The sequence below is a fragment of the Oncorhynchus clarkii genome, chromosome 29 (genome assembly GCF_045791955.1).
Source record: "Oncorhynchus clarkii lewisi isolate Uvic-CL-2024 chromosome 29, UVic_Ocla_1.0, whole genome shotgun sequence".
Lineage (NCBI taxonomy): Eukaryota > Metazoa > Chordata > Actinopteri > Salmoniformes > Salmonidae > Oncorhynchus > Oncorhynchus clarkii.
In genome coordinates, this window is record NC_092175.1 from 31,259,248 (window position 1) to 31,278,030 (window position 18,783).

At 43.8% G+C, this 18,783-nt stretch overlaps 1 protein-coding gene across 1 annotated transcript in view; it reads left to right on the forward strand.

Annotated features, from left to right (window-relative positions):
- The window catches only part of LOC139388770 (ryanodine receptor 1-like), a 91,485-nt gene that overhangs the window by 365 nt on the left and 72,337 nt on the right, over positions 1-18,783 (forward strand). Inside the window, exons 2-26 of the mRNA XM_071135681.1 lie at positions 5,415-5,534; positions 5,634-5,735; positions 6,187-6,207; positions 8,311-8,385; positions 8,646-8,724; positions 8,826-8,938; positions 9,039-9,138; positions 10,782-10,878; positions 10,959-11,033; positions 11,133-11,289; positions 11,465-11,629; positions 11,813-11,934; positions 12,141-12,327; positions 14,043-14,178; positions 14,336-14,431; positions 14,531-14,649; positions 14,773-14,906; positions 15,004-15,245; positions 15,332-15,524; positions 15,632-15,848; positions 15,923-16,027; positions 16,148-16,251; positions 16,328-16,411; positions 16,726-16,885; positions 17,791-17,938. Of these exons, the coding sequence (XP_070991782.1) occupies positions 5,415-5,534; positions 5,634-5,735; positions 6,187-6,207; positions 8,311-8,385; positions 8,646-8,724; positions 8,826-8,938; positions 9,039-9,138; positions 10,782-10,878; positions 10,959-11,033; positions 11,133-11,289; positions 11,465-11,629; positions 11,813-11,934; positions 12,141-12,327; positions 14,043-14,178; positions 14,336-14,431; positions 14,531-14,649; positions 14,773-14,906; positions 15,004-15,245; positions 15,332-15,524; positions 15,632-15,848; positions 15,923-16,027; positions 16,148-16,251; positions 16,328-16,411; positions 16,726-16,885; positions 17,791-17,938 (3,151 nt within the window). The remainder of the gene's footprint in view (positions 1-5,414; positions 5,535-5,633; positions 5,736-6,186; positions 6,208-8,310; positions 8,386-8,645; positions 8,725-8,825; positions 8,939-9,038; positions 9,139-10,781; positions 10,879-10,958; positions 11,034-11,132; positions 11,290-11,464; positions 11,630-11,812; positions 11,935-12,140; positions 12,328-14,042; positions 14,179-14,335; positions 14,432-14,530; positions 14,650-14,772; positions 14,907-15,003; positions 15,246-15,331; positions 15,525-15,631; positions 15,849-15,922; positions 16,028-16,147; positions 16,252-16,327; positions 16,412-16,725; positions 16,886-17,790; positions 17,939-18,783) is intronic.

The window sequence follows — 18,783 nt, forward strand, 5'->3', positions numbered from 1 at the left end:
AAACACATGAAAACTAGGGTAGTAATTCATTTAAAAAAAACACTAAGACTGGTCAACAAAAGATGCATACAAATGTAATTCTATTTGATTAATTAAATGGAATAAGAAATCAGATTTTGAAGAATGCATAGCTTTTAGGGGTTTTTACTTTTTGTTGCAGTAATATGGGTTACCTGACAGATCAGGTAATGAGAGTACAGCATGGTGGAAAGGGGTGACAGGTTACATTGCATCAGAGCGGTTGTCCCAGTCAAGACAAGGCCATTCTTCACAGCAATTTATTGACTACAGCACATTTTTTACACCATTGAGACCAGCATGATAAAGATGCTGATGTCCACACTGTTCCTACTGGTGTTTTACGAGCTGTTCTTAGACTGATTGAATACTAATCTTCAGCAGTACAGTAACCAGAGACTGGTCTGCTTGTGGAGAGTTAGACCATTCATACCACTGTCCCAGTGTAGTGTAGAGTGACCCTCTCACTGTCTCTCACCATGTCTCACTGGAGACCTAGTGGAGCAGAGACGAGGATACTGACGGGTCTCACAGGGATCACAAGCGTCTGATGAATCCAGAGTTCGGTGTTTCATATCTGTTATATTAATATACACTAACAACTAGTTGGAGGGGAAAAGTACAACACCAGTCAAACAAAATGCACCAGCTCTAAGCAATGATGTTTGTCATTCACACTGTTCTGAACTAGATACAGTACACTGCCTTATTTTCAAAGTGAACATATCTTTCTCAAAGAATACCAGTGAGCTACATTGAATATACAATCACAGCAAGACAATGAATAAGAGCATGGTATACAACATGCCTTTCTGAAACAAGCTCTCTGTTTTGGTTTAGTTTTAGGCACAGATATTTTCCTTCGTAGGGACTCGGACTGACGTGAACACCAAATTAAATTTCCCAGGCAAGGCTTTTTTTATGATGTGTCAAACCTGACTGAATCCAGGCAGAGATGGGCTGTTAAATATACCTGACATTTATCTGTGTGTATAGGTATCATTCACCACAGAGCACTAGCACTTTCTATATATACTGCTGTGTTAGTGGGCATGGCCAAAAATGTTTGAGGTCCTTCTATTGGCCACAGTCAAAATGTATATATTTTAAAGCTAATTATTGTATTTAAAAAATATATATATGTTTTGCATTATGGTACAGATACTTCAGTGTGAAAGACTTGGAAGATGCGGAGAGTCAAAGCGCAGTGGGTTGAATTCAAGGCCAAACCCTCTTTATATCTGTGCTGAGTTTTAAAGCAAAATTTCTGCAATTATACACATTTTGCCATAGCATAAGAAGAAGGCATAAACCATCGGAGTGACTCAAACATGAACTAAATCAGTGGGGGCCCCGAGCCATAACATTTCTTTTAGAATCTTTTGATTCTCCCTGACTGTAGTTTTTATTTTGGTGGTTGTTTGTTCTCAAATATAATCTTATTTTAAAATACACGGACCAAAAATATAAACCCAACATGTAAAGTGTTGGTCCCATGTTTCATGAGCTGAAATAAAATTTCCCAGATATGTTCCATATGCACAAAAGCTGATTTCTCAATTGTGTGCATATATTTGTTTACATCCCTGTTATTAAGCATTTCTCCTTTGCCAAGATAATCCATCTACCTGACTGGTCTGGCATATCAAAAAGCTTATTAAACAGAATGATCATTACATAGGTGCACCTTGTGCTGGGGAAAATAAAAGGCCACACAAAAGCTGATTTCTCAATTGTGTGCATATATTTGTTTACATCTCTGTTATTAAGCATTTCTCCTTTGCCAAGATAATCCATCTACCTGACTGGTCTGGCATATCAAAATGCTTATTAAACAGAATGATCTTTACACAGGTGCACCTTGTGCTGGGGAAAATAAAAGGCCACTCTAAAATGTGCAGTTTTGTCACACAATACAATGCCACAGATGTCTCAAGTTTTGAGGGAGCGTGCAATTGGCATGCTGGCAGCAGGAATGTCCAACAGCGCTCGCTGTTGCCAGAGAATTTAATGTTAATTTCTCTACCATAAACCACCTCTAACATAATTTTAGAGAAATTGGCAGTATGTCCAACCGGCCTCACAACCGTGGACCACGTGTATGGTGTTGTGGGCAAGCGGTTTGCTGATGTTGTGAATAGAGTGCCCCATTGTGGTGGTGGGATTATGGTATGGGCAGGCATAAACTACGGACAACGAACACAATTGCATTTTATCGATGGTAATTTGAATTCCCACAGTTGTGAGGCCCATTTATTTTAAGGTATCTGCGACCAAGCATATCTGTATTCCCAGTCACGTGAAATCCATGGATTAGGGCCTAATGAATCAATTTCAATTGACTGATTCTCATATGAACTGTAACTCAGTATTGTTGCATGTTGCGTTTATATTTTTGTTCAGTGTACATACAGGTCCATTATCTTTTCTACATACTTTATACCTGGTTTTAGTCGTTAAAGTTCACACTGAAAATGTTTACCATCCCGATTTAAAAAAATAATATATATAGAGTTGAAGTCAGAAGTTTACATACACCTTAGACAAATCATTTAAACTCTGTTTTTCACAATTCCTGACATTTAATCCTAGTAAAAATTCCCTGTTTTAGGTCAGTTAGGATCACCACTTTATTTTAAGAATGTGAAATGTCAGAATAATAGTAGAGAGAATGATTTATTTCAGCTTTTATTTCTTTCATCACATTCCCAGTGGGTCAGAAGTGTACATACACTCAATTAGTATTTAGTAGCATTGCCTTTAAATTGTTTACCTTGGGTCAAACGTTTCTGGTAGCCTTCCACAAGCTTCCCACAATAAATTGGGTGAATTTTGGCCCATTCCTCCTGACAGAGCTGGTGTAACTGAGGCAGGTTTGTAGGCCTCCTTGCTCACACACACTTTTTCAGTTCTGCCCACAAATTTTCTATAGGATTGAGGTCAGGGCTTTGTGATGGCCACTCCAATACCTTGACTTTGTTGTCCTTAAGCCATTTTGCCACAAATTTGGAAGTATGCTTGGGGTCATTGTCCATTTGGAAGACCCATTTGCAACCAAGCTTTAACTTCCTGACTGATGTCTTGAGATGTTGCTTCAATATATCCACCTAATTTTACTTCCTCATGATGGCATCTATTTTGTGAAGTGCACCAGTCCCTCCTGCAGCAAAGCACCCCCACAACATGATGCTGCCACCCCCATGTTTCACGGTTGGGATGGTGTTCTTCGGCTTGCAAGCCTCCCCCTTTTTCCTCCAAACATAATGATGGTCATTATGGCCAAACAGTTCTATTTCTGTTTCATCAGACCAGAGGACATTTCTCCAAAAAGTATGATCTTTGTCCCCATGTGCAGTTGCAAACCGTAGTCTGTCATTTTTATGGCGGTTTTGGAGCAGTGGCTTCTTTCTTGCTGAGCTGCCTTTCAGGTTATGTAGGACTCATTTTTACTGTGGATAGAGATACTTTTATACCTGTTTCCTCCAGCATTTTCACAAGGTCCTTTGCTGATTGATATGCACTTTTCGCACCAAATTATGTCAATTAGCCAATCAGAAGCTTCTAAAGCCATGACATCACTTTCTGGAAATTTCCAAGCTGTTTAAAGGCACAGTCAACTTAGTGTATGTAAACTTCTGACCCACTGGAATTGTGATACAGTGAATTATAAGTGAAATAATCTGTCTGTAAACAATTGTTGGAAAAATGACTTGTGACATGCACAAAGTAAATGTCCTAACCGACTTGCCAAAGCTATAGTTTGTTAACAAGAAATTTGTGGAGTGGTTGAAAAACGAATTTTAATGACTCCAACCTAAGTGTATTTAAACTTCCGACTTCAACTGTATATGTGTGAGTATACCTTGCCTATGTTTATAGCAGTGTGTGTAACATGATGCTCTCTCCAAAGAAGGTACCCGATCCAAAACCATCTTCTTAAATTGGTCAGCAGAATGTGGAGGTGTGAGAGAGTCTGGCCATCACATGCTTTGATGCTGTTCATCCTCAACTCTGCTGTGTTCTATATTTACAGAGTCTGGGATTTGCACGTTTATAGCCAGGGCCACAGGAGCACCTGTTTATATCAGGCCCTATGAGAACTGCACTCGCTCTACGTATTGAATAGCACGATGAAGTGCTTTCGTTTGTATCGTCTTCGCCAAGTAAGGGTGATGGCGTCCTATATGCCCTGTGTTCTGATAGGTTTGGTATGAATGACAGTGGCCGTACCAGTGCAAATGAACTGCAGAACACTGAACTGTATAGTACTGTAGGCTTTGTAAACTATTTCTTGATACAATGACTGACTTATCAATGTCCACTGTTCTGCCAGGACTAAGGGTTTTTCCCTTATTCAATGTGTATTTATTCCTCGTGTCAGAATTGTAATTTTAAAAAAATCTGTAACTTTGCATTGTTGAAAAAGGACCCGTAAGTCAGCATTTCACTGTTAGTCTACACCTCTTGTTTACCAAGCATGTGACAAATAACATTTGATTAAATTATACTTTTTTTGCTTACTTTTGGCTGGTCTCTACAGTTGACATTGCCAAGGTTTTGTGTGTCTTGAGCTGCCTAAGAATAATAGTTAAGACACCCGTCTGTGTATATCTGTCTCAGTGCTCTCTGCGTGTGACTGCATTACAAATGATTATGTCATTGGAGCTGTGCAATAAACGTCCAGACTTCTCAAATATCTGCTGCTCCACTGGTGGGAATGTGTGAACAGCAGGTGCAGGGGCCTGAAATAGAGGGTCGGAGAGAAGCAGGTGCTTACCCACAGTCAAGAGTACCAAGTAGATTAGTGGTCGGACAGGCACAGAGGAATGTCAAGGAATGACAAGAGAGTGAAGGTTAGGAATGTGAGGTGTAGATTCAAGACCAAAGAGTGTCTGCTCTGCTGACAGCTGTTTGCATTTTGACCTAGTATGTTTAAGGCTCCCTGTTACGAATGCTTCATCACTCTGCTGGCTCTATCCAGTCTTGCTATTGTCACCGTATGTTGGTCAGGGATTCAGTCTTGCTCTTATGTAACGTCAAAGATGTCTGTTTGGTGCACAGGAATCATATTCATTGTTTTACTATTGTCTCTTGTCCACTACAACCATTACATATCCACACTTCAGACCCTCTTTACGTGTGTTGGTTGTACCTCTACCCCTGGCCAGTATTAGTGTCAAATGGACCTATCAAGGTTATGAATGGCAAGTTAAATAAGCTTATGAAATATTACCCAAGTGATGAAACATCTTAATGTTAAAAATGTTTTATCTATGATATAGCTGACTGCTGATACATCTTATAAGGGCCATTCACCAGTTCCAATTCAAGTACATTCCGTTTAGTTTTAAGGATGGATTAATGGAATCTGGTTTTTACCTCTTTTCTTTATGAAGGATGACCAGGTTGTGCTACAATGCACAGCCTCCATTCTGAAAGAACAGATCAAACTGTGTCTGTCATGCGAAGGCTTTGGGAACCGCCTCTGCTTCCTGGAGACCACCTCTAACGCTCAGGTAGAGAAAACCACGTTCCACACTCTCACAGGTGATTACCTATTTATTTCTGCTTCTTGCCAGTCGCTGGGTTTTGCTGATGAACGTGTTGTGTTGTAGAATGTGCCACCTGATTTGGCAATCTGCTGCTTCATCCTGGAGCAGTCCCTGTCGGTACGAGCCTTACAGGAGATGCTGGCCAACACCACGGAACTCAATGAGGTAGGAGACTCACAGAGGGTTGTGTTGTGTGTTTTACTGAAGGAGATTATTTGACATCTGAACTTTAAACAATTATAAAGTATGTGGAAATAGTTTTTATTTTGCTGGAAAACCGAGTTGGTCTTCGCATAGTGTTCTGTCTGAGCTTAGTTCTGTCTGAATTTCACTATGTTTGTCCCATTACATGGGAACCAATTTTATTGGTATATATTTTTCACCAAATAGTCTTATGGCTTTCTTATACGGTTGTGAGAACAGCCTCTTATGTCGTTGACACAGTTTTAAAAGTAGTGTTGTAGTGAGTTATGCGCTTCCAAAGTCTAATGACAGATTACATTTTCGTATTTGAAATATGAATATTATGTCATGGTATCTTATTAATTTAGCAACTTAACTTCCCTTTGTCTCTTTTCTGATGCCACACCCCTCATCTCCTACCTGCCAACCATAGGCAGTCGATTTGGACAAATGGGTATGTCTGCTCATGTTTCCCTTCCTGTCACGTTTCCCCAAAGTTTTCCCCTCCTCTCCACCCCTTGTCTACCCTGAGAGTCCTCTCACCCCTCATCCAATGTCCCTGTCTGAATCAGTGATATGCCACTTTCTTCAGCCCTCACTCATATCACTCCACGCGTCTCACACTTTGCTCAGTGCTGTCATAGCTGAAATACCAAGCAGTGTTTCAAATTACGCTCTGGGAAGGATTCCTGTCAGCAGCACAGGAGCAGCCAAGAAACTCTCCACAGGGCTTCTGGTTGCAATGTAATCTCTACACTACGTCTAATATCAGACTCATGTGCCACAGACCAGGCCTAGTACTGGATGGTGGGTCACATATTTAATTTCAAACAGGGCTCTTACTGCTCTGTTACCCTGTCCCTCTGAAAGTGTCCTATACAACCTCCATCCTACTTCCATTTCCCTTTTCATACATCCTCTTTCCGCCTCCTCATAGACCAATACATCCCATTCGTTGCATGTGTACCACCTGTTTACATGTTCTTAATCAATGCTATTCCTTCATCACCTGAGTTACTGTGGTTTGCTTTTGACCAATTTAACAAACCGCCAAGTCAATTCATCTTAATCTTAAGAAAGTCTGGAATGTAGTGTAACTTTGAAAATCAAACACACACACACACACACACACACGCACACACAGGTTCACGCATTACCAACTAAATCTGACCCGTAGTCAGTCTTGCTGTGTTTGGACTCTTCACTTACTCATGGAATGATCCCAATGATGACAACGTTGACAGCGGAAATGATAACCACTAATTATAACAAATGTTGAAGGAACAATATTGTTTTGTCCTCAAAAAGAAAGAAGAACCAAAGCACTCTTCATATAATTCATTAAAATGCCTTTATTTGTATGACATGTTCAATGGAAACAAAGTTTAAAAACTCTGACGCGTTTCGGCTGCATGACCTACGTCAGTAGTTTTTAAACTTTGTTTCCATTGAACATGCCATACAAATAAAGGCATTTTAATTAATTATATGAAGAGTGCCTTGGTCCCCCTTTCTTTATGACGACCAAAGAGCACCTTCTGTCTACCAAAACCTACTATTGTGTACCTTAGTACCTTCTGTCTACCAAAACCTACTATTGTGTACCTTAGTACCTTCTGTCTACCAAAACCTACTATTGTGTACCTTAGTACCTTCTGTCTACCAAAACCTACTATTGTGTACCTTAGCACCTTCTGTCTACCAAAACCTACTATTGTGTACCTTAGTACCTTCTGTCTACCAAAACCTACTATTGTGTACCTTGGCACCTTCTGTCTACCAAAACCTACTATTGTGTACCTTAGCACCTTCTGTCTACCAAAACCTACTATTGTGTACCTTAGTACCTTCTGTCTACCAAAACCTACTATTGTGTACCTTAGCACCTTCTGTCTACCAAAATCTACTATTGTGTACCTTCCCTTCTTTTTATCTACAATATTGTTTTGTGGTCTGAATGTCACTTTTTCTCTCTTCCAGTTACAGACATGTAGAAATGTGTTTCTGGTATTGGTATTGTTAGTCATGTGACTGTGTTATTGTTTCTTGCTTCTGGTATTGTTAGTCATGTGACTTGATGTTTTGTGATAATTGCGTGAATTCCCCTTTCCACTCACACCTGGTTTGTACACTGTGGACCTGTTTGTTGTTGGTTCTAGGGTTGAAAAATTCCAGGAACTTTCAATAAATTCCCTGGTCTTCCAGAAATCCTGGTTGGAGGCTTCAGGAATTTGGGAAACCAGGGAATTTATTGAAAGTTCCCAGAAGTTTGCAACCCTAGTTGGTTCTCTGTGGTGGGCTCTCTGACTCCTCTCAGCCAAGACACCTTCAATACACAGGTTCCCTGATGCCTGCCACATTGTTCTCAGTTTGGTACGAGGAGGATGCTTTCTTCAACTCCTGTCTCTGTCCCCAGTCTTCAACAGTCCTGTGTGCCTGACCTTAGCAGTCTGTATGCTGAATGTTGAATCATACACTACTCTCTTTGGTTCGATTTTGTTTTTTACTTTCTCTCTCTCTCTCTGTAATGTCTCTCTCTATTCTCTGCTCTGTCCAGTCATCTCAAGGAGGGGGCCACCGTACCCTGCTGTATGGCCACGCTATCCTTCTGAAACACACTCACTCCAGCATGGTAAGCAGCCTCCTCTCCGTCTCGCTGTGTAGGCTCTCACATGTTCTACCTCATCCAGTAGGCTCTCACATGTTCTACCTCATCCAGTAGTCTCTCACATGTTCTACCTCATCCAGTAGTCTCTCACATGTTCTACCTCATCCAGTAGTCTCTCACACCCACACTCCCCTGTAAACTCAGTGTTACTGTTACATGGGTTTGCTTGTCAATGAGCGCGTTGTGATTCACTGTGTAATATCCACTCTCTCTGTGTACTGCAGTACCTCAGCTGTTTGACTACCTCAAGGTCACTCACAGACAAACTGGCCTTTGATGTGGGCTTACAGGAAGATTCCACAGGTATGGCTTTTACCATAGAGAAGAGCAGTGGTATGTCTGCATCTTTTCTGCACCGTGTTCATATTGCTCATTCGTTGACTGATGCATTTATTCCTTCACAGGGGAGGCGTGCTGGTGGACCATTCATCCCGCGTCCAAGCAGAGATCAGAGGGAGAGAAGGTCAGGGTGGGAGATGACCTCATCCTGGTCAGCGTGTCCTCTGAGAGATACCTGGTGAGCCACGTTGGTGACACATTGCCAAGTGGACTTTCAGACCAAGGTTAGGGATGGAGCTGACATGTTCTTGTCTCTCTCTGTCTCTCTCTCTCTCTAGCATCTCTCCTATGCCAGTGGTGAACTCATGGTGGACGCCTCCTTCATGCAGACTCTGTGGACCATGAACCCTGTGATGTCTGGCTGTGAACTTGCGGAAGGTGTGTATATGCTTGGATTGTTTTTCTATTTCATAATCATGAGTTTATTATCTAGAAACACTACACTTGACTGCCATGTCTTTCTCGTGTGGAATATGACTCCTGGGTGACTCAAAACTGCAGGCAACTGATTTCCATGCCTGGGTGTCTTCATTATTTCCATTGCAATTTCCTACTGTCCACTAGGTGGCGAGTCACCTAGTATCTAGTAGGCTCGTGCAAGGGTCTTGTTGATGGGCGAACAGAGGATCGCGTGTTCAATCCCAGTGCTAGGCACTTATTTTTATTTGTAAATTTGACCTTTTAACCCTAACCCTATCCCAATCCTTAAACCTTACCTTAACCACTCTGAATTAATGCCTAAACCTAACTGCAAAGTTTCGGTTTCACTTTTGCACAGTTTGACTGACAGCATACAGAAATCTAAATATTCTGAATTTAACACGGCCTCACAGTGTATAATATACAGAGAGCACCACACATGGCCTCACAGTGTATAATATACAGACAGCACCACACACGGCCCCACAGTGCATAATATACAGACAGCACCACACACGGCCCCACAGTGCATAATATACAGACAGCACCACACACGGCCCCACAGTGTATAATATACAGACAGCACCACACACGGCCCCACAGTGCATAATATACAGACAGCACCACACACGGCCCCACAGTGCATAATATACAGACAGCACCACACATGGCCCCACAGTGCATAATATACAGACAGCACCACACATGGCCACACAGTGCATAATATACAGACAGCACCACACATGGCCCCACAATGTATAATATACAGACAGCACCACACATGGCCCCACAGTGCATAATATACAGACAGCACCACACACGGCCCCACAGTGTATAATATACAGACAGCACCACACACGGCCCCACAGTGCATAATATACAGACAGCACCACACACGGCCCCACAGTGCATAATATACAGACAGCACCACACATGGCCCCACAGTGCATAATATACAGACAGCACCACACATGGCCCCACAGTGCATAATATACAGACAGCACCACACATGGCCCCACAGTGCATAATATACAGACAGCACCACACATGGCCCCACAGTGCATAATATACAGACAGCACCACACATGGCCACACAGTGCATAATATACAGACAGCACCACACATGGCCCCACAGTGCATAATATACAGACAGCACCACACATGGCCCCACAGTGCATAATATACAGACAGCACCACACATGGCCACACAGTGCATAATATACAGACAGCACCACACATGGCCCCACAATGTATAATATACAGACAGCACCACACATGGCCCCACAGTGCATAATATACAGACAGCACCACACATGGCCCCACAGTGCATAATATACAGACAGCACCACACATGGCCCCACAGTGCATAATATACAGACAGCACCACACATGGCCCCACAATGTATAATATACAGACAGCACCACACATGGCCACACAGTGCATAATATACAGACAGCACCACACATGGCCCCACAATGTATAATTTATATGGCCTCACAGTGCATATCTCTGTTGCTGCAGTTATGCACTGGGGGACTGCATTTTCGTTGGTGATTGAGTTGGTCTTTCTCTCATTGTTGATGTAACATTATCCCCTCAGGCTTTCTGACTGGAGGCTATGTTCTGAGACTGTTCCATGGTCACATGGATGAGTGCTTGGCTATCCCTGCTGCCGAGCAAGGAGACAACCAGCGCAGGTGATGAAATCTGTTGAATTACTCCACATTTAATCAGATACCTTATCATCTGTCACTAACAGCCCATCTCTGTTTTTCAGAATTGCTCACTATGAAGGGGGTGCTGTCTGTAGCCATGCCCGGTCACTATGGAGACTAGAACCCCTCCGGATTGGGTGAGCGAATGCCCTTGTGTCCATCAGCTTTAAGTAACATAAACCATTCACATTTCTTACGAGTTCTCTCCTTGGGGTTATAATTATGGCTCTGTGTAGATGGAGTGGAGGTCACATGAAATGGGGCCAGTCGTTCCGAGTGCGTCATATAACCACAGGTCGCTACCTCTGCCTGGATGAAGAGAAAGGACTGATGGTGGTGGACCCTGAAAAAGCCAACGCCAAGATGTCAGCCTTCTGCTTCAGAATCTCCAAGGTCAGGGTCATCACAAACGGCAGTGTGAAAATAAAAAGAGCAATGGACTACATGCATTTTCCTCATGTAGTCCATTTCATAGAAGGTAACAACATTTCCATCATCCCTCCATACCCAGCACTGTTGATGTTGTGTTGAATTCCTTCTCCTTGTTGTTTAATGTTCCACCCCGCAGGAAAAGGTGGAGGTGGTTAAGAAGCGAGATGTGGAGGGCATGGGCATGCCAGAGATCAAGTATGGGGAGTCCATGTGTTTTGTACAGCACGTCTCCACTGGCCTCTGGCTTACATACGCCTCTGTCGATGCCAAGTCCGCTCGCCTGGGACCTCTTAAGAGGAAGGTAAGGAGGACTCATGTGGCAACTTGCCCTGAACACCTACAGGACAGGAAGAACAAAGTCAAACTACATGCTAAGGCAAAATAAAGACATTTTAGTGCCTTTTAAAGTACTCTGTAGTCAGCTTCTCCCTTGAATGAACCTAGTTTTTATCCATGTTGTTAATGCACCTCTTGTATCTGTCAGGCCATCCTTCATAAGGAGGGCCACATGGACGATGCCCTGACCGTGGCCCGCTCCCAGACAGAGGAGTTCCAGGCTGCTCGTATGATCTACAACACAGCAGGCCTCTTCACCCAGTTCATCAAGTATGGCCCCTCTCCACTCCCACTGCGCTTGCTGTCTGAGCACATACCTAGGAATCGGTGAACATGTTCATGCTTGTGCACATTATGGTGTTATGTATAGACCCCCTTTGACTTACTGCTATCCTTCAGGAGGGCCAGATGGCCCTGCTTTAATGTTTGACATCATGGTCAGTGCCGTGACGTTGTGGCTTGTTCTGTGTCTCCAGAGCGCTGGACTCTCTGAGTGGGAAGAACAAGTCATCTTCAGGCTCCCCGTCTCTGCCCATGGACTCTGTGGTCCTCTCCCTGCAGGACCTCATCTTCTACTTCCAGCCCCCAGAGGAGCTGGAGCACGAGGAGAAACAGACCAGACTACGCTCCCTTAAGAACAGACAGAACCTCTTCCAAGAGGAGGTCAGTGCTCACAGACAGCAGCTCCAGAGGATACACTGTACAGCATTCAGTATTCAGCATTCAGACACTTTCACTTTTTCCACATTTTGTTACGTTACAGGCTTATTCTAAAATGGATTCAATTGTTTCCCTCCTCAATCTACACACAATAACCCATAATGACAAGGCAAAAACAGGGTTTTAGAAACTTTTACAAATGTATTTAAAAAAACGGAAATATCACAATATCACAGTATTCAGACCCTTTACTCAGTACTTTGTTGAAGCACCTTTGGCAGTGATTACAGGCTCCAGTCTTCTTGGGTAGGACGCTACAAGCTTGGCACACCTGTATTTGGGGAGTTTCTCCCATTCTTTTCTGCAGACCCTCTCAAGCTCTGTCAGGTTGGATGGGGAGCGTCGCTGCACAGCTATATTCAGGTCTCTCCAGAGATGCCCGGTCGGGTTCGTCTGGGCTCTGGCTGGGTCATTCAAGGACATTCAGAGACTTGTCCCAAAGCCAATCCTGAGTTGTCTTGGCTGTGTGCTTAGGGTCGTTGTCCTGTTGGAAGGTGAATCTTCACCCCGGTCAGGGGTCTTGAGCGCTTTGGAGCAGGTTTTCTTCAAGTATCTCTCTGTACTTTGCTCCGTTCATCTTTCCCTCGATCCTCACTAGTCTCCCAGTCCCTGCCGCTGAAAAACATCCCCACATCATGATGCTGCCACCATCATGCTTCACCACAGCTATGGTGCCTGGTTTCTTCCAGACATGACGCTTAGCATTCAGGCCAAAGAGTTCAATCTTGGTTTCATCAGACCAGAGAATCTTGTTTCTCATGGTCTGAGAGTCCTTTAGGTGCCTTTTGGCTAAATCCAAGCATCTGTCATGTCCCTTTTACTGAGGAATGGCTTCCGTCTGGCCACTCTACCATAAAGGCCTGATTGGTGCAGTGCTGCAGAGATGGTTGTCCTTCTGGAAGATCCTCCCATCTCCACAGAGGAACTCTGGAGCTCTGTCAGAGGCCCTTCTCTCCCGATTGCTCAGTTTGGCCGGGTGGCCAGCTCTAGGAAGAGTCTTGGTGGTTCCAACCTTCTTCCATTTAAGAATCATGGCCACTGTGTTCTTGGGGACTTTCAATGCTGCTGACATTTTTTGCTACCCTTCGCCAGATCTGTGCCTCGACAGAATCCTGTCTCGAAGCTCTACGGACAATTCCTTCGACCTCATGGCGTGTTTTTAGCTCTGACATGCACTGTTAACTGTGGGACCTTATCTAGACAGGTGTGTGTCTTTCCAAATCATGTCCAATCAATTGAATTTACCACAGGTGGACTCCAATCAAGTTGTAGAAACATCTCAAGGATGACCAATGGAAACAGGATGCAGTTCAATTTCGAGTCTCATAACAAAGGGTCTGAATACTTACTGTATGTAAATCATGTCAAATCTGTTTTTGATTTGTCATTATGGAGTATTGTGTGTAGATTGATGAGGAAAAATAATAATTTAATTAATTTTAGAATAAGACTGTAGCGTAACAAAATGTGGAAAAAGTCCAGGTGTCTGAATACACCTGAATTCGCTTCTGTTGGGGAAGAACTGCAAGTAAGCATTTCACTGTATCATTACACCCGCTGTATTCTGTGCTGTGACAAATAAAGATTTACTTTCTAACTATTTTCCCTGAACTGCTCCTGCCTTTGGTATTCCCATGCTTTTTGTGCCATTCCAACAGGGCATGATCACCCTGGTGCTGGACTGTATCGACCGACTCAATGTCTACAACACAGCGGCCCACTTCTCCGAGTTTGCAGGGGAGGAGGCTGCCGAGTCTTGGAAGGAGATAGTTAATCTCCTCTACGAGCTGCTGGGTATGTGACCCGCTATTGATCCTTTCACTTCGTGTTCCAAGGTACATCACCTTCTCTGCATTGCTGTAGTTTTTGTGCCAGCATGCCCGTCATCCTGAACACGACCTAGCTCTGATCGGGTATTGTCTGGTCTCTCTGTCATTGTCTTCATATGAAGCCTCACTGATCAGGGGGAACCGGGCGAACTGTGCACTGTTCTGTGATAATCTGGACTGGCTGGTCAGCAAACTGGACCGTCTGGAGGCCTCCTCAGGTAAATACCATTTCAGAACCTTTAGCACCCCTTTCAGATTGACTTGAATGTGTTTTGGGTGAATCGTCAGTATTTCATTGTGTATTATGTTCACCGCAGGCATCCTGGAGGTGCTGTACTGTGTTCTGATTGAGAGTCCAGAGGTTTTGAACATTATCCAGGAGAACCACATTAAATCTATAATTTCTCTACTGGATAAGCATGGACGCAATCACAAGGTCAGTGAATATTATTTAAGCCTGTATTTATCCAGAGAAGTGTTCAAAGGTAACCTGGTTGGCAGTCCAGTGATTTGGGAATCACTAGCCCTTTGACCTTGCTCTCTCCCTGTGTTTTCTTAGGTGTTAGATGTGCTCTGCTCTTTGTGTGTGTGTAATGGGGTGGCTGTAAGGTCCAATCAGAATCTCATCACAGAGAATCTGCTTCCGGGTCGCGATCTCCTCCTGCAGTCCAACATCATCAATTATGTCACCAGGTGTGACATCAGGTCATTCTAAATACATTTAGTTGAATATCCAATTAGTTTTTTCCTTCAAACCGTTAAAGTTGTGGTTATTTTCCTCCCCCCTCAGTGTGAGGCCCAACATCTTCCTAGGAACGTGTGGAGGATCAACTCAGTATAAGAAGTGGTATTTTGAGGTGATGGTGGACCATGTAAAGCCCTTCTTGACCGCCCAGGCCTTCCACCTGCGTGTGGGCTGGGCTCTGACTGATGGCTACAGCCCCTACCCTGGAGGTGGTGAGGGCTGGGGTGGTAACGGGGTGGGGGACGACCTCTACTCATACGCCTTTGATGGACTCCACCTGTGGTCAGGTAGAGTCAGCAGGGCTTATCTGTAGAATGCAGTTCTCTTTGACAAGGTTGAGGTGATGCTGACCTCTGTCTGTCTGCCTCCCCAGGACGAGTCCCACGTCATGTCGCCACCCCCAACATGCACATCCTAGCCGCAGACGATGTCGTCAGCTGCTGCCTTGATCTGAGTGTGCCCAGTATTTCTTTCCGTATCAACGGGCACCCGGTGCAGGGCATGTTTGAGAACTTCAACCTGGATGGCTTATTCTTCCCTGTCGTCAGCTTCTCTGCAGGCGTCAAGTGAGAACCTCTGATGGGGCTAACAGGGCTGTTGTTATTTAGAATCTGTCAGAGAGGATGTAGAATGAGTCGTCACTGCTAATGTTGTTCTTCTTTAAAACGTCCAGGGTTCGTTTTCTCCTGGGAGGGCGTCATGGAGACTTTAAATTCCTCCCACCCCCAGGCTATGCTCCGTGCTATGAGGCTGTGCTACCCAAGGATCGACTGCATATTGAGCCCATCAAGGAGTATAAGCATGATGTCAATGGTGTCCGCAATCTGTTGGGGCCTACACAGTCCCTCTCGCACACAGCCTTCACCCCCTGCCCTGTGGACACAGCACAGGTAAAAGTCTTGACTTATCAATGCATTTCTCTGTCTACTTTCTCTTGCTTCCATTCACCATGTTGTCCTTTCAGATTGTGCTTCCGCCTCACTTGGAGCGCATTCGGGAGAAGCTGGCAGAAAACAGCCATGAGCTATGGGCTGTCACTCGCATTGAACAAGGATGGACCTATGGGTCGGTGAGTGCTTCCCATAATGCCCTATTCAGCTCACACTGCTTACATGACTGACTGATATCTATTTACTTCAATCTGGCAAACAAATAGTTTCTGGCCTCTGCTTGCATTCCTCTACTCCAGTTCCGAGATGACAACCAGAAACTGCACCCCTGCCTGGTAGGTTTCCAGAGCCTGCCAGAGCCAGAGAGGAATTACAACCTTGCCATGTCAGTAGAAACACTCAAGTGAGTCAAGGTCTTGTACACGCCCTCTCCGCCTAGTGTGTGTGTGCTCAGTATTCACTACCTCTGTTTCTCAAAGGACTCTACTGGCGCTGGGCTGCCATGTGGGCATGGGAGATGAGAAAGCAGAGGAGAACCTGAAGAACATCAAGATGCCCAAGACGTGAGTCAGACCTCAAAACAGGATCCCAGACTATTTTAGATGTTGACTCGATTATTCTCCGATATTAACTAACATGGTTGACAGTATTGTTTTCTGACGAAGGCCGTGAGGCTGATACGTCAGCTTATTAAAGATCAGTAATACTATCAAGAGCAGTGTGCGGTTTCCTTTTTCATTCACATTATCATAGATAAACGTTTTGAAATGTTGGATTGTCATTTAAGTAGAGGCCTGTTCACTTAGTGAGTGTAATAGAAGAGTCCTAATGACATCTCACTTACTAGTCTAATCATAACATCATGTTTGGTCCACAGGTACATGATGAGTAGTGGATATAAGCCTGCCCCTCTGGACCTCAACCATGTCAAGCTGACACCCAACCAGACCAACCTAGTGGAGAGACTGGCAGAGAATGGGCACAACGTGTGGGCTCGTGACAGGGTTCACCAGGGGTGGACCTACAGCATTGTACAGGTATCTTTCATCTCTCTCTGATCCCGTGGGAAAGCTAACCTGTGATCATAGCTTAAGTCATTTTAGACAATGTGTTTCTGTCAGGTGGCTTTTAACGCACACGAAGGCTTACAGGTGGGCACACAACAAGCTCACCCAAAGTTATGCAGAAGTCTGGGTGAAGTATGAGTCCTACTGACTCATGAGTTGTCGTAGTTGTGATGTTTTCAGAGCCAACATTTATGTAACTGTTGTGGAAATTCTTCCACAGAGACACTCAAAGTCAATCTTAAATGAATCATTGTTTATTGTCAACGCGCTGGAGAGGTTCCAACCAACTCAATGCACCATAGTACACGTCTGTCAGAAAAACTCTGCCGAAGCAGTCCCAACAGTTGTCTTACACACGGCTATACACAGACATGTTATATTTCCATGATTTAGCATAATTAATTAATCATTACTGTTTTGTTTCATCCATGTGCTTGACCAATACTGTTTCATAACATGTGACAGACCAACACCTCACAAAGCTTCTCTTATCTAAGCTGAGACCTTGAAACTGAGATATCTTTAGTTTGTTCTCAAAACACGGTCCTTCGTTCTCAAAACACGGTCTGGGCGTACTGCCAAATCACAGCTACTGATAGGTGTGATTTGTGCAGTCAGCCACTTGCATCAACACAGGAATTGGTTTATAGAACAGCACATGAATAGAACACAGAAATTAGTTATAAGAATAGCACCAACATTAACATTTCCCTTACATAACTATTCAAGATGTTTAGAAAAACAAACAATATTGTTCTTGGAGCTTTCTTTATACAGTATCAATCTTTCCAGGAGATTAAAGTCCGTAACTTGCACAATCATTCTATGACTCACACAATTGTTTGTTGATTTGAACTGTTTACCTCCATGTTCAGGACATAATGAACAAACGCAACCCGCGCCTGGTGCCATACAACCTGCTGGATGAAAAGACCAAGAAGACCAACAGAGACACTGTCTGTGCAGCTGTCCGCACTCTCATCGGCTACGGTTACAACATTGAGCCACCTGACCAGGAGAGCAGTGAGTCTGTCCGTCTGTCTGCCAAGATATAAACTGATCTAGTACCGGGTCGGACCCCCCTTAGCTTCCAGAACAGTCTGAATTCTTCAGGGCATGGAAACGTTGGTCACTTGGTATCACGGGACCTAATGTGTGCCAGGAAAACTTTCCCCCACACCTGACTGGATGTTTTTTTTTTGTCGCACCATTCTCTGTAAAACCTAGACACTGTTGTGCATGAAAAGCTATTTCCGAGATACTGAAACCGGCGCACCTGGCCCTGACGATCATACCACGCTCAAAGTCACTTAGGTCATTTGTTTTGCCCATTCTCACATTCAATTGAACAGTAACTGAATGCCTCGATGCCTGTCTGACAGTTTTATATAGCTAGACATGTGACCATTTTTGTCAACAGGGTTGTGTACCTAATAAACTGTCCAATGAGTATGTGTGTGTGTGTGTGTGTGTGTGTGTGTGTATATACATACACACACACACACACACACACACACACACACACACACACATACACACACACACACACACATACATACATACATACATACATACATACACACATACAGTGGGGAGAACAAGTATTTGATACACTGCCGATTTTGCAGATTTTCCTACTTACAAAGCATGTAGAGGTCTGTAATTTCTATCATAGGTACACTTCAACTGTGAGAGACGGAATCTAAAACAAAATCCAGAAAATCACATTGTATGATTTTTAAGTAAATCATTTGCATTTTATTGCATGACATACGTATTTGATCACCTACCAACCAGTAATCATTCCGGCTCTCACAGACCTGTTAGTTTTTCTTTAAGAAGCCCTCCTGTTCTCCACTCATTACCTG